Source organism: Delphinus delphis, chromosome 15 (assembly GCF_949987515.2).
Source record: "Delphinus delphis chromosome 15, mDelDel1.2, whole genome shotgun sequence".
In the NCBI taxonomy this organism is placed as follows: domain Eukaryota; kingdom Metazoa; phylum Chordata; class Mammalia; order Artiodactyla; family Delphinidae; genus Delphinus; species Delphinus delphis.
The window spans coordinates 27271613-27286373 of NC_082697.1; the positions used below are offsets into that span (position 1 = coordinate 27271613).

A 14761-nucleotide genomic window follows, 5' to 3' on the forward strand; every position below is an offset into this window, starting at 1 on the left:
CAAGGGGTCAAGGTCCGAATCTTGGTAGCCGGTAAGGACGATGTGGGTCGGGATGTACTGGGGAAGTCAGTGCCGGAAGCAAGTTCTGGGTTAGGGGTGGAGAGAAAAGTTCCGGTCTGGGAGCAGGGTCCCCACGAGGGGCGTGGGCAGGGGAACGCAGCTGGGGGACGCTGAGGGCGCAGGTGGGGGGGGCCCGGGAATGTCGGGAGGCTCAGCTGGCGAGGCCGGCGGGGGGTGGCGGGGGCGGCTCGGCCCCCTTGACGCAGGCGGCCTCGCAGTGCTTGTGGAGGTAGGACTTGAGCGCGAAGGTCTTGTCGCACTGGCGGCAGCGGTAGTGCTTGAAGGCCGAGTGCGTCTGCATGTGCGCGCGCAGGTTGGAGCGGTCGGCGAAGGCCTTGCCGCAGTGCGCGCAGCCGAACGGCTTCTCGCCCGTGTGAGAGCGCATGTGGCCCTGCAGAAGCCAGGGCCGCGAGAAGGCCTTGCCGCACACGCCGCACTTGTGGCGCAGGTTGTGCGTGAGCACGTGCATGGCCAGCGCAGGCATGGACACGTAAGCCTTGCCGCACGTCGGGCACTTGCGCGCCAGCTGGCTGTCCAGGCTGCGGTGCGTCTGCTTGTGGCGGCTCAGGTTCGACGACGTAGCGTACGTCTTGCCGCACTCGGCGCACGCGTGCCGGTGCCCGCCGCCCGCCGGCGTCCCCGCGCGTCCCGCGCGTCCCCCAGCGCTTCCGGCGTCCCCCGCGCCCCCGGCATCCCCGCCGCCCCCGCCGCGCCGCCGGCGCGAGCGCCCGTCCGAGATGAAGAAGGCGTCCATGGAGTAGCTGTCGGTCACGGCCGCCTCCCCGCGGAAGTAGCGCGCCGACAGGCTGGACTGCGGGCTCTCGGGGTCGCTGTACTCCTCCGGCGCCGCCGGCGGGTACGCGGGCTCCGCCGGCCCCAGGTCCAGGCCCGGCTTCTGGTCCGCATCGTAGCTGCTGGGGGGCAGGCAGTGCGGGGCGTAACCTGGAGGGGGCGAGACGGAAGCGGGGAAGGTGAGGCGCCTGGGAGGCGTCCACGTGGCCGCTGTAAGGAAGTGACGGCTGCTTGTACGATAGCAGTCGCTGTCCTGCGCCTGTGCTCTGGGGGTCAGGCTGCCGAGTTCGGATCCTTCCTCCGTGGGCCGCAATAAAAATCACCCCACCCCACCCTCGTGGAGTGCGGTGAGGTCAAGTTCTACTGGCTTTGTGTTGACTGTCAAATGCTCACAGCCACGCAAGGAAGGTATTATTATTGCACCCACTTTACAGATAGAGAAACTGAGGCGTATAGTCTAAGCCCACAACTAGTAATTGATGGAGCCAGGATCCAAACCTTGGCAGCCTGACGCTAAAGTCCAGGCTTTCTTTATTCCAGCAACATTCTGCCGGTTCCAGTCCTAGGACTTACCTGAATCTCAGTTTCCTCATCTGCAAAATGGAGCTTATGATCGGACACTCCTTCCCAGGGTCTTTGGAAGGACTGAGTAAAGTGATGAGAATGATGAATTAAGCACTTCCCGTGCGCCAAGCTCTGCCGCCATGCTTTACACATGTTAACTCATTCAATCATCACAGACCCTATGAAGTAGATCCTGTTATAATCCCCATTTTACATATAAGGAAACTGAGAGAGAGAGAGAGAGAGAACACACAGGAATTGCTATATAAATGTTAGCTATTATAATTATGCTTTTTACTTGCTTGAAAAAGCGACTTCACTGAGGATTATTTAATTGTCTGCCTCCCCCACCAGGCTGTGAGCTTCCCGGATGGGATCTGTGTGCCTGGCTCAAAGGAGGTGTGCAAAGAATATATGTTGTATGAAAGGATCACAATCCTGTTAGACCCACCTCCCAGGGTTGCTGGGGGATTTAAAAGAGGTCACGTATGTGGCATGTAGATGCTCCAAGAAGGGAACTTCCTCGTACTTGCTCCCAAGCCTGCTTTGCTCCCTGCTCCACTAGAAGCCTTCTGGAGTCCCCCCCGTGAGATTCGTTCCCGCCCCCCCACCCCCCACCCCTCGCTCCTCTCTAGAGTTGGACCAGAAATCCTTTCCATTTTGGGATCCAGTGACTGGTGGTGGGTGGGCCAGGGCATTCAACAGGGGCTTTCCAAGGGCAGGGGCCACCCTGATTTGTCTCTGCTTCCCTGGGCCTTGTGTGGTCCCAGCACCCTCCTTGAAGCCCCTGGGGCCTGGGCTCCCAGGAGAGTTTCTGTTGTAAGCAGGGAAGTGGATTCAGAGCTTTCGTCCCCTTAAACAGCCTGCCTGATTCAGCCTTCGTGCTTTTGCCTCTCATAGGGCACTTTGGGAATGTCACAGGGTGAAGTCTGTGTGCAGACTGTCCCCCAACCTGGAAGGCAATGGTGTACCCTTTCTTTCCCTCTGTCCCTTCAGCTGCCCACACAGGGTCCTCTGAACACAGAGATGATTGGGGATTGCGGGGGTGGAGGACTCAGTAGGGAGGGGCACTGTAGTCAGATGCAGAGAGGGCACTGGTGGTGGCAGCTTTATAATGGGGGGTGCTCAGCCTCTCAGCACCCCATCTTCCCCTCCTTTGGTCTGGAGGTACCCCTACCTCCCACTCCAGGAATCAGGCCTGGTACTAAAGCCCCAAAATGTTCAGGGAGTATTGTTTCAGACTGAGTTGAATACCTGTTGGGCATACCCAGACTCCCTCTTTCTCCTTCTGTATTTCTTCCTGTTGTAATTACTGATGATAATGGTAATACTAGCTGATATTTACAGAGCACTTCCTAAGTGCCAGGCTCTGTGCAAAGTACTTCACTCCCATCACCTCGCTGAATCATCGCAAAAATACCTGTGTTACAGATAAGGAAAACTGAGATTCAGAGTGGTAGTGGTACTTGCTTGCTCAAGTGGTACTTGCTCAAGTGGTAGTGGTACCACTTGCTCAAGTGGTACCACTCTTGTACTGAGGTTCAGAGTGGTAGTGGTACTTGTTCCACCACTACCACTTGCTCAAGTGGTAGTGGTGGAACAAGAGTTGGAACCCACTGCACTGCTCCCCTTGTTTTCCACATGCTGGGAGGTCCCTGAGGAAGGGGCCATGGCTGGGTTGTTCACCTCCTATCCCCAGTGCCCCAGCTAGTGGACACTTGATAAGTATTTGTGAAATGGGTGGTGAATGGGAGATAAAGATTTGCCAGGCCAGCCTCAATCCCCGGCCCAGCAGGGTCTGCCATAGACCATTCTGTCTCCTTGGTCTTGGGACAACTTGATTCCCGACACTGATTGTAGCTGGGTGACCTGGAGCAAGTTGTGCATCTTTCTGCATCTCTGCTCCTTTCTCTGGGTATGGGGATAGTATAGAATGCATTTGGAGGGGGTCACTGATCATGTGGCCAGTGCCTTGCATGTGCTGTTATTAAGGAAGGATGGCATATTGGTTAAGAGCACAATTTTGGCACCAGACTACCTGGATTGGGTTCCAGTTTTACTATTCCCAGTTGTGTGATCTTGGACAAACTGACCTCTCTGTGCCTCTGTTTCCCCAGCTGTGAAATGGGGGAAAATAAAAGCACCTAACTCATACAGTTTGCAGTGCAGAGTCCGTGAATAAGCAAACAATAAGTGAAAAGTGAACAAATAATAACCAACACTCCTGGAGCATTTATATATCAGATACTATTTAAAAGCTCTACACACGAATGCATCCCACCCTCATGACTCTGAGGTTGGTACCATCTTACAGATGAGGAAACTGAGGCATAAGGTAGTTAGGTAACGTGCCCGAGGTTGCACAGCTAGTAACTGAGAGACAGGATTCCAACCCAGTGCCTGGCACATGTTGGCTGTTATTATGAATAATAATAACAAATCTCCCCAGATGGGTTTCTGTGCTGCAGTTTTCTTGGCAACTGCACAGACACATTTTGCAGCTCCAACCTGGGCCACTGTTTCCTCACCCAAGATGTGTAATTTCTGGTTCATGGTCTGGTGAGAAAAATTCTGGTGACCCACGTTGGTAGGAGCTCAGTGGACCAGGCAGTCCTCGCTGCAGCAGGGCCCTCTTTCCGTGGTTCCCTCTGGTGGTGGCCTGTAGTACTGCAGCACCTTTCTCTTGTCGCTTGGAATCTCTATATATTGTAGAAATAGGGGCGCCTCAAACAAAGGCTCCTCCTCAGCTTAGGGACAGATGTGAAATTGCCTTCCAGACGGGAACTGTGGGGCCAGACATGATGGCCAGCAGCTGCGGAGTTTGGCATGGGTTGTGGGGTGGGCGTGGAGGGTTGTATGAGAATTTATGTGGTCATGTTGGCAGAGGTGGTTCTAACTTACTTTGTGACCTTGGTCAGGTTGCTTAACCTTTCTGGACTCTGCCTCTACCAGAAGAAGGTTGACTGGGATGCTCTAAAAACACTCTTTGCGTCGTGGCTGAATAGACCCCTCAATGATGCCCATTGTCCTGTCCCCCATCCCCCAACCCCCGTCAACTCCACCTCATTCTCAGATCCACAGACCTCTCCCTACCTATGTGACCTCGGGCAGGTTATTTAACCTTTTTGTGCCACATCTGTATAAAGGAACTCATAATAGGATTGAATGAATTAATGGTGTAAAATACTTAGTACAATGCCTAGCACACAGTAGCCTCTCAATTTTATTGTCATTATTATTGTCACTACATCTCCTAGTGATATCCTTCTAATCTGCTAGAGAGTGAAGGGGACACACATGGGTATCTTAGGCTGCTGTGTGACCTTGGGCAAACAACCTCACCTCTCTGGGCCTCAACCCTGGAGAATCCTTTAGGACACTATAGGCAATGCTCTTCTGACTCTGTGCGTGGAACTCAGACAAGTTTTGGGTGCCTTCCTCTGCCTTACAGGTGACTGTAGAAGGCTGAGCTGCTGGTCCCCCAGCCAACAGGGTGAGAGAGGCCTCTCTTGTTTGGGTCCAGATAGAGGCAGGGAGGCCCCGGGACTCAGAGAGAAGAGACTTGGCTCTCATCCTGGCTCTTTTACTCATACTCCAGCTGTGTGACCATGGGCAAGTCACAAGGCCTCTCTGGGCTCCAGTGGCCCATCTGAGGGATAGGGAACAGAGCCACTCCTGTGACGTGGGGCTATAGGGAAGGCTTAGAAACACTTTGGAGATGTAGAGATGTCATGTACATGTCACCTGAGAATGACTTTTGGTTTTCCCTACTCAAAAGTCTTGATATTTTAGACTGAAGGTCCAGAATACATTTTTTAAAAATTCTGCAAGGGAAAAAAAATTCTGCAAGGGAATTTTATGAGAAATCAGGTGCTGGGTGCTTTGCAGACATTGTCTCTTCCAATTGTCTGACCCCTTGGGATGAGGGTGGGGGCATCTCTGAGAAGTACTTCTGCTCCTACTGCTTCCAGCTACCCCTGCGCCCTCTCCGTGTGCCAGGCACTGCACCAAGCCCGGAGGCCCAGAGAGGGGAGAGGAGTTGCCAAGGTCACTGGAGGAGGAGTAAGACTCAAAACCCTCCAGAGTCTGTGTTTTTTTCCAAAACCCCTGAGCAGGCATGGAGACCTGCTAGGGGAGGGAAGATTTTCAATTGGTGGGAGGAAAGGGTGGTGGGTTTCTTCAAATACTACCACCCAGCTGGCCTGTGTCTGATGGGATGATGGGGAATTGGGGGTGGGGAGAAGCTATTCTTGTAGAAAATGCACCAGCCCTTTGTAAGTCTTTGTAAATGATCAATAAAAGTAATGACTAACAAACACTTATTGAGCACTTACTGTGTACAAGGCACCCTGCTTGGTGCTTTTCACATTAGCTTGTGTCTAAGGGAATGTGGTGGTCACTTGCCCCGGTGCCCTAGTTCTACGGAAGCTGAAGCCCTGAGAGGAGACTTTACCAGACCACAAAGCAAGTTCACACCAGAGCTAGGCTGGCCTCCTGACTCCCAGGCCAGTGTTCTTTTTCCCAGTCTCTCTCAGATTCCCAGTGTTGCAAACTTCCTCCAGGGAATTTCCAGCCCAAATCCCACTTCCCTGTCTCAAGATGAGCAGAAGAAGAGAGGGGCCTAGTAACGGGCCAGCTTCCCAGGTGGCCCACTTTCCTGAGGAGGGCCAGGCCCTGCTAGGTGGGGGGGCTGGAGGGGCTGCTGCATGAGTTTATTTAGAGCTGTGTCTTGCTGTGCCAGGGCCTCGGGCCTCGAGAATCAGCTCCAGCCAGCTGAGCAGAAAGCCAGGTCTGTCAGCAGCAAAGCAGGATAAAAATAGTTTCTCCTGTCTGCTCACAGAGCTGGGCAAAGGGGCTGGTACCTCCCCCTCCCCTTATTATAGCATCTTTGTTAGCGGTTCCCTGGGCACTGGACCAGAAATGACACCCACCTCCTCCAAGGGCCTGGCAGCTGGTACACCTGCCCACTGGGGAGGGGGGGGGTCCCTGAGTCCAGATGAGTGGTGGGCAGAGTGAGGTCTGGCCCAACATAACCAGGGCTGTAGGGTGCGGGGCTCGTGCCCACTGACTCAGACCCAGGGAGTGTTGAGAGGATTCCAGGGCCCCTCCCCACCATCCCTCCCTCCTGAAATCCCCCATATTCTGGTTTTTCCTGACTGTGACCCAATTCCCGTGGCCCACAGGGAGGTCCACAGCTCTGCGGGAATCAATAGGAAAGATTTTTCAAGGGGTTGTGGAGATAGGCATGGCGGCTACGGGTCTGGAGTTGCCCAGCACTGGTTGGTGGAGCAGGCTCCTGCTCCCTGCAGGGTGTCTCTGGGGCCCTTTCTGGGCCTCCTCGAGACTGGCTGTCATGCATAACGCACATTGTCTCTCCAGACCCCCTGCTTTTCTGCCCTACCCTCTCTGTGCCCCAGAAGGTGCCCATGCCAACTTCCCTTCCTAGCCAAAGGCTGGCAGTGGACACTTCATCCCAGGGGAGCCCACAGCTGGAAGGAGGCCAAGAGTTCTGGGGGGCTCATCTCTCTCAGGAGCGTCTCGCATGCCCCCCAGAGGGCCTCCAGGCTGTGGGGATCCCTGGAACATGTAGATGAAGGACCCCAGGGAGGGGTGATGCGGTCTGCCATTTATGCCCTTGTCATCTCGGGCAAGTAATCTCTCTGGCCTCAGGTCTGCCTCTGGCAGTTGAAGCTAACCTTCCTCAGCACTCTGTTCTCACTGCCATTTGCCCACTGTGTGTGTGTGTGTGTGTGTGTGTGTGTGTGTGTGTGTGAGTGAGTGAGAGATGGGGATGTATAAATTGCTGTGCTGCCACAGGGACTTGATGTACTCTCCTGTCCTCTCTCAGAAGCCACAAACTGAGACTGTCTGAAGAGTGGACACTCCGTCTGGGCCCCTCATGTCCCCCTTGTGACCCCAGGCTTTAGGGAGGGCCAGGGGCCCCAGATTCAGTATCCCACATGGACCCTGTTGTTCCGCATTCCCAGTGACTAATTCTTAGGAAAATCAGATTTTTTGGGTCCCTAGAAGGTCAGAGCTGAAAGAGATCAAGTTTGACTGCTTCTTTTCATAAGAGAGAAACTGGGGCTCGGGTAAGGGAAGATTAGTTCAGAGCCACAGAGAAAGCTGATGGTGGCTCTAAGACGTGAACCAGCCAGCCTTGAGAATAGACCTGGACATGACCTTGGACTAGAAATTGGATCTGGATCCTGATCCTGGAGCCTGAACGTTGACCCGGACATGGATTGAAACTTGAACTTGGACATGGACTTGTTCTGAATTTTGGAGTGGACCTGTAACCTGGGACATTGACCTTGGACCTAGACTTTAGACCTTGTCCTAGACCTAAGATTGGACCTGGACATTGGACCTGGACATTGGACTGGACGTTGGACATGGACTTTGAACCTGGACCTCTGACATGTCTCTGATCTTGACCTTGGACCTGGACCAAGACCAAGATGCCCGGGGTAGAACACTCATATGGGCCTGCTGTGTGTCCTTGGGTACCTCCTCAGCCATCTCTGGGCTCCGTCTGCCAAGGGATTGGGGCTACCCTTTTGCATCCCTGCTCCCCAAATGGGCTTTCTGAAGTGTGGGGTAGATGTGTGGCAATTGGGGACTTTCAGCCAGTTCCCAGGCCTGGCCTGGAGCGACTCCCCGGCGCCATCAGAGGGGGTAAGCAGAAGCGGGTGCTGGTATAATGTGGTCACTAGATAAGCCTATGGGCAGAAGTAGGAGCGCTTCCTCAGCTGCTGGGGAGGCTTAATGCAGCTGCAGAGGGCAGACAAGTGCGTTATTGGATTGGCATTGATCCCTCATCTGCCTGGGTCAGATGCACTCTGAAGGAGTTATGGGGGCAGGATGGGGTGGGGGTGCAGAGGAAGGAGGACCTGGCATCCAGCTGGACTTCAGAGTTAGGGTGTGAGGAGAGGTAGACGTCCACCGGTCCATGGAGACCACTGCTATGCAGAGGGATGGGCAGCAGCCTACACTGAGGTGGCCGAATCCCTAGCATTCCCCGGGATGGGGGCCTAGGCCTGTGAAGGGGCGGGCTTCGTAGAGTTGGAGGGCGAGGTTCTGAGAGGGTTAGGAGGATGTGAGTTGGCATCTCACCGCGAGACGGAATCTGTGCTCGGAATCACCCAAGGGAGAGGAGGGGAAGGGAAGGCTCCGTGGAGGCAGAAAGCAGTGGAGGACGCAGGAGGAGAGGAGGAGGCCTCGCACTGGAGAGGACGGCGGAATTAGATCTGCTCTCCCTTCTTCGGGGAGCTCCGCAGAGAGACCTGGAACCTTCCCCATTTGTGGGGCTTCTCCTTCCCTATTTAGGGGTTCTGTGCATTCAGGGGGAGGCTGGCAACCAGATTCACCTGCCACACCCTCTGGCCAGCCCATGGAGGCTGAGAAGGAAGGGAGTAAGGAAGCAAAGAAGAGCGTTGCTGGGGTGTGTGTGTGCGTGTGTGTGTGTGTGTGTGTGTGTGTGTGTGTAGGAGGAGGAGTCCTCCAGGAATTCTCCAGCACTCCCAGCCTTTCCCTGAGCTGGGGGTACACTCTTTAATTTGGGGTCCTGCATCTTCATCAGTTAGGAGCCTGTGGTTCCCCTGACCTCCACATTCATAGGCTCCCTTCCCCAGATTCCCCTCCCACCAGTCTCATCCTGACCCTGCAGGGATGGCTTGTAAGAGGATCTTTCTAATAACTGGAACTATCTCCAGCCCCAGGCCCTCCCCCTTCCCTCCCTCCTTTCTCCTCCCCCCCTTCTCTCCCTCACTCTCCTCACCTCCCCCCCCTCCTCTCTTTCTCCTTGTTTACCCAGCACACTTACACACGCTGAGAGAGAAAAACGTCAGCTCAGCAATTTTTCACACTTCCCTCAAATGCTCAGCAAGGTTATTTCCGGCAGAACGGAGACAACGGACCGCTAGGAGCCGGCAGGCTCTCTGAGGACCCTCAGCACCCCTACCCACCCGTGCAGTGAGGGAGCCTTCACTTCCCAATCTGGCCACACCCCAGGGGTGGAAGAGGCCCCCGATAACAGAACAAGGCAGACCCTGTGTTCCCTGGCCATACCAGAGCTTGAAGGGTCACCCCCTGGTCTCCGACACTAACCATTTACTGCAGACACTGCCAGGGCACCCAGGTCAGGGTGCCTGTCCTCAGCATGGGGCAGCCTGCAGAGACTGAAGCCAAGAAAAACGCCTGGCCTCAGAAACTCTGCCACCCTCAGCCAGACATCAGATGGTAAATGGAGCCCTACAGAAACCCTGACAATGGCCCCCTGCATTCTCTTAGACCCACATCCAGTCATCTCCACTGCCTCCCAACCCAAACTTGACCTTCACAGAAGCTGAGCTTGTCAAAGTTGGAAGGATACTTAGATCATGCCATCCAAACTCTTTCACTGCTGAGGAGGCGGAGGACCAGAGAAGGGAAGGCACTTGCCCAAGGTCACAGAGCAAGTCAGAGATCTAAAGCCCAGGCCTCCCAGAGTTCCAGACCAGATATCAGACTATCAGGACAGCCTCAGGATTCCCCAGAGGGAGCTGGTCTGGAGCCCTTTGGGGAAAGGGCCAAGGACAGGGATGGTTCTAGGGTATCAAAGCTGGTAGAACATCCCTGCTGATGGCTTTGCCCTTACCCTGCTTCCCACCATTCACTCAGGGGCTCCTTTCAAAGCTTTTTTGGACTGAATTCAAGGCAAGGCGTTCCTGCCTCCCTCCTGAGGAACAGTCTGCAGTTTTGGCTGTGCATGAGAAATTCTCTGGGCTTCTCTAGGTTTTCTCAGCTGGCCTGGGACAGGACCAAGGGGGACTCGGCGGGCAGAAGCCCAGGGCTTTGTGTCAGTTCCCCAAGGGATCCACATCCCAGGCTTGCAGGCATTTCCATTTCTACCCAGGTCCCCAGCCCTGGCATGGCCCCAGGTCTACCCTCTGTCCTGCCAGCACTCAGATAAGCCCAGCCATATCCCTGGGCTTCAGTCCTCAACCCCAAGAGGTCCTGGGGTCAAGAAAAGAGGACAGTAGAATATGAGACATGTGGGCAAAGAAAAAGGGAGGTTGATTCTCTTGGGGATCTGGGGGAGGCCAGGAGATGAGGGGCTGTAGCTGTATGCCCGATCACTCCCTAATTTCTTTGACCTTGATGAGGTCACAGAGCCTTTTACCCAGCGCCCTCTTGCTACCTGGCTTGGCAGAGTGATGGAATGTGGGTGAAGTGCTTGGAAATCCCTGAGGCAGAAGCTCCCACCCTCCTGCCTTTGCCATCTCAGCTTCCCCCCTCTTCTTCAGTCCTTTCTTCTCTCCTTTTTCTCTCCCCTCCTCTCCCCTTCTCTCTCTCTCTCTCTCACACACACACCCCAAAGCTGATGCCACATGTGATGTCAGATTTCTTACTGCCAAAGGGATGCCCCCGCTCCAGACACCTGTCCTGGTGGGGACCATCAGAGGAGAACCCCTTTGTGATCCCCTTCATGGGGGATGGGGTCCACAGAAGCAGTCTCTGATTTTTCTCCACACCCTCCAGAGCTCACCCCCTTCTGGGCCTGAATGACCTCTCGTCCCCCAAACCCTTGTCCCTACAAGGCACTTGCTCTGAAAAGAAATAGAGTGTGTTGGGGGTAGGGGACTGACAAAAAACAGCAGGGCTGGCTCTGGAGGGGAGTGAGAAACTGGAGGGGGAGGGAGTGCAGCTCAGGAGACCAGGAGCCACTTTGGGGGAACCCCTCCTAGAAATTCCCTCTTCCTCTCAGTCCCCAGGACAGGCCCAGCCTTTGGCAGGCGTGCGGCTGAGGGTAACAAAAGAGTTGCCGAGAGAGGGGCCCGAGAACACTTGTCTGGCATCGCCAGGGGGAGTAGGCTTGAAGGGAGAGAGGGTGCCCCCAGCCACCCCCAGGGAACCAGCCCTATTTCCCCAGGGATTGGTAGTCCAGGCCGGTTTACCTTCCCCATCAAGGGAGCACTCTCGGGCAACCAGCCTCCTTCCCTCAACCACGGAGAGGGGACCCTCAGATTGCCTTATGCATTAGCCCCCCAGCACTAGCCCTTCATGGGCACCTCTCTCTCTCCATTCTCTCACCACCCCTCACTCTGGCACCAATCTAGGGCCACAACTTTCAAAGTCCGGGCAGGCGCTTGATGGCGGGATGGGCCGACCCTGCGACTTTCCCTTTGTACGGACCTGGCCCTTGCCCCGCCCGCCCAGCCCTTGGGAAGCCCGGGGGGCGCACACAGCCAGGGTCATCTCCTCCCGGGGTTCCCTACCGCGCGCACCCCTCCTCGTGGCCCGAGTTGGGGAGGGCCCGAACTCCCCTCCCCTCTTCTCCCCCACCCCCCCCGCCGGGTCCCACTCACCGTTGTCCTCGGGCGGCCCCCGGGCGCCAGGCAGCACGTAGGCGGTCTCCAAGGGGTGATAGGTGGGGGCCGGCACCCCGCTGCACTGGAAGCCGTCCCCTTTGATCTTCTTTACCAGGAAGGAGCGGGGCATGGTGCGACTGGCGGGGGGCTCGGCGGGGGCACTAGCGAGGGGCCCCGGTGGGGGCAGGCGGCCAGCCGGGCGCGATTGGCTGGCTGTGCGGGGTTTCAGCACTGGACAGCTCCCAGCGGGCGGGCGGGCGGGCGGCCGAGCGGAGCCGGCACCGGTGGCGGCGGCCCCGGCTCTGGCTCTGGCTCCCGCTCGGGCTTGGCGGCGGCGGCGCGCAGACAGGCGATCGCTGGAGCTGTGCTCAGCACTCCGGCTGCCGGCTTTATATGGGACGCAGGCTGGAGGAGATCAGGTGGTCCCCTAGCAATGGAACTGTTCAGCGCTCTAATCCATCAAATGTCCCCCAGGACAATCGCTCCGCACACGTTCCCCTGAACCGGCGGCGGTGGGGGCAGGCCAGGCTCAGGGAGCAGCGGGCAGGCAGGAGGGGAGAAAGTGAGGGTGAGAAAGGCGCAGAGATATAGAGAGACGGAGAAAGCGGGGGAGGGAGACAAGGGGGAGAGAGAGAGAAGAGATACATAGAGAAAGACAGAGACATACAGAGAAACGGAGACACACACACTGAAAGAGGTAGAAATAGGAGCAGAGAGACCAAGATAAGGACAAAAAGACACAAGATAGAAACAGAGAAAAGAAAGGCAGAGATGGAGAGAAGTAGCAACACACACACCCACGGGAGAAAAAAAGAGCTCCAGATACACAAAAACAAAGCACCCCAGGGATGCAAAGAAAGGGAAAGAAAAGTGCAAGACAGAGAGAGAAAGAGAGGGGAGAGGAGGTAGAGTGGTCTGAGCAGGCGGGGTTCAGGCACATGGGGACAGGGAAGGGAATGCAAAGAAAAGAGTGCGAGCTCGCCAGCGGCGATCCTCCTGCCTCCAGCCCTCTCCCTGTCCCCCAATTTTGAAGGGGCTAGTTTGGACACTCAGCTTTAACTAGGGGAAGTCATCCCCCCACCCCAGCTTGACCTCCCACTGAAGCCCCCTGTTGGGTTTGGGGTTTAACTTTCTTCTTCCAGAACTGATGGGGGGAGCAAGTGCCCGACGCCGATGCCCAGCCCCGCTCAGCCAGTCCTGTTCCGGTGCCTAGCTCAGGCGCGCGCTGCAAGAGGAAGTGAAAATCGTCCAGTAATTAATTTCCCTGCTGCCGGGGGGGTGGTGGTTTTGACACATCCGAGGCTGTGTCTTTCCCTGAAGCGGGGAGCAGACAATAGAGACACGTGGACTGGGAAGGGAGAGGGGGGAAGGGAGGGGGAGTGGGGCTCCCGCTGGAACTCTTCGCAGGTCAGCTCCTTTGTCTCCAGGAGGATCTGAGCAGACCCCCCCCACCCCAATCCAGCCAAAACCTAGGGGAGCTCCCATATCTGGGCAGGACCAAGGAGCAGTAGAATGCAACCCCCTGACCAGAGAGGCTGCTTGGCAAAGTGCCATGGTGGTGGGCCGGCCTCAGCAAGTATGGGATGTCCAGAGCACAACAGTCCCGGAATCAGACTCTAGGAATGCCAAGATCTCATTGGTTAACAGCATTCTGCTTATGGGATGCCAGGCTGATGCAGTGTGTATGTGCTTTTGGGACTGGGTCATCCAATACCAGTTGGGAGACTAAGACCCATGGAGGCTGAGAGAGGCCATGGAGGTGCCCAGGATCCCATAGTGAGTCAGCAAAAATTCCCAGAGACACCCCCCGCCCCGGCTTTTGGGCCCTCACACAATCTTTCAGTTGTCACTTAGAAACCTCGGAATAAAATATGGGCCCCTGATCTTGCCAAGGGCCTGAATGATCTGGGGGGCCCTGCCCATCTTCTCAGCCATATTGCCCCATATTTTGCCCTCTGGGACTTTTTTTAACCTCAGTCACAGAGGGCTGAGGTGCCCACACCCTCTGATTCATGGCACATCCAGTATTCCCCACTCCAGCCGCACAAGCTGACTTCTAGCCTTGCAGGCTTCCTGCTCTCTCTTGGCCCCCACACTGGTTCCTCTGTTCAGAGGAACCCTCCCTTTCACCCTAGTGCACCCCTACTTGTCCTCAGGGCATAGCTGAGGCATCACTTCCTCTGTGAAGTGCCCCTGACTTCCTACATGGCAGGGCCAGCTTGCCCATTGGCCTCTGAGCTTTGTGACTCTGCCCTGCGTTTGGCTCGGCGTACTCTAACAGGCTGCAGTAGCGTATCCCAGCTCCCCTACTTACTAGCCGTGAGATCTTGGGCAAGTTATTCAACTTCTCTGTGCCTCAGTTTCCCATGTTATAAAATGGGAATAATAATTGTTGTTAGTTCAGGGGTTGCTGAGAGCATTACAAGAGTTGCTGATTGCAAAAGGGCTTGGAATGGTGCCTGACATATAGTACATGCTCATTCCATGTGGATTCTATATGTACAGTTGCACCTGGAGCACCCAGGGTTCATCTAACACATGTTTGTGGGGTTGTGTGGAGTAAGTAGTGACCTAGACAGTCCTAGTCCCTCATCTCCTTGGAGGTGACATTCAAGGGACATAAAACTGGGTGGGGATGGAGAGCGCTGGTACCTAGACAGGGTGGCCAGCAAGGGTCACCTGGAAGAGGTGATATCTAAGCAGAGACGGGAGTGATGAGATGGAGCCAGCCATGGGAGGAGCCAGGGAAAGAGTGCTTCAGGCAGAGGCTTCACAAGTTCAAAGGCTCTGAGGCAAAAATGAGCTTGGGCCAGTTCGGGAACAGCAAGGAGTGGAAGGAGATGAGGTCAGGAAGTTGGCAGGGCCAGAACCCAGAAGGTGCTCAATAAATCATGAGTGAATGATGGTGGGGTGAGAGTCAGCCTTAAAAGGTGGACATATGGGTTGGAGAATTAACTTTTCACTGCTCACATAGAGGAAGTTGTTGATAGTTA

General features: G+C 55.5%; 1 protein-coding gene across 1 annotated transcript; it reads right to left on the reverse strand.

The window, feature by feature from the left end:
• Nucleotides 1-211: 211 nt before the first annotated feature.
• SCRT2 (scratch family transcriptional repressor 2) lies at nt 212-11898 on the reverse strand. Its single transcript, XM_060032819.1, has 2 exons — nt 11766-11898; nt 212-1002 (listed from the first exon to the last, which is right to left on the reverse strand). The coding sequence occupies exons 1-2, from the start codon at nt 11896-11898 to the stop codon at nt 212-214; spliced, it is 924 nt and encodes a 307-aa protein (XP_059888802.1).
• Between the last annotated feature and the right edge of the window lie 2863 nt (nt 11899-14761).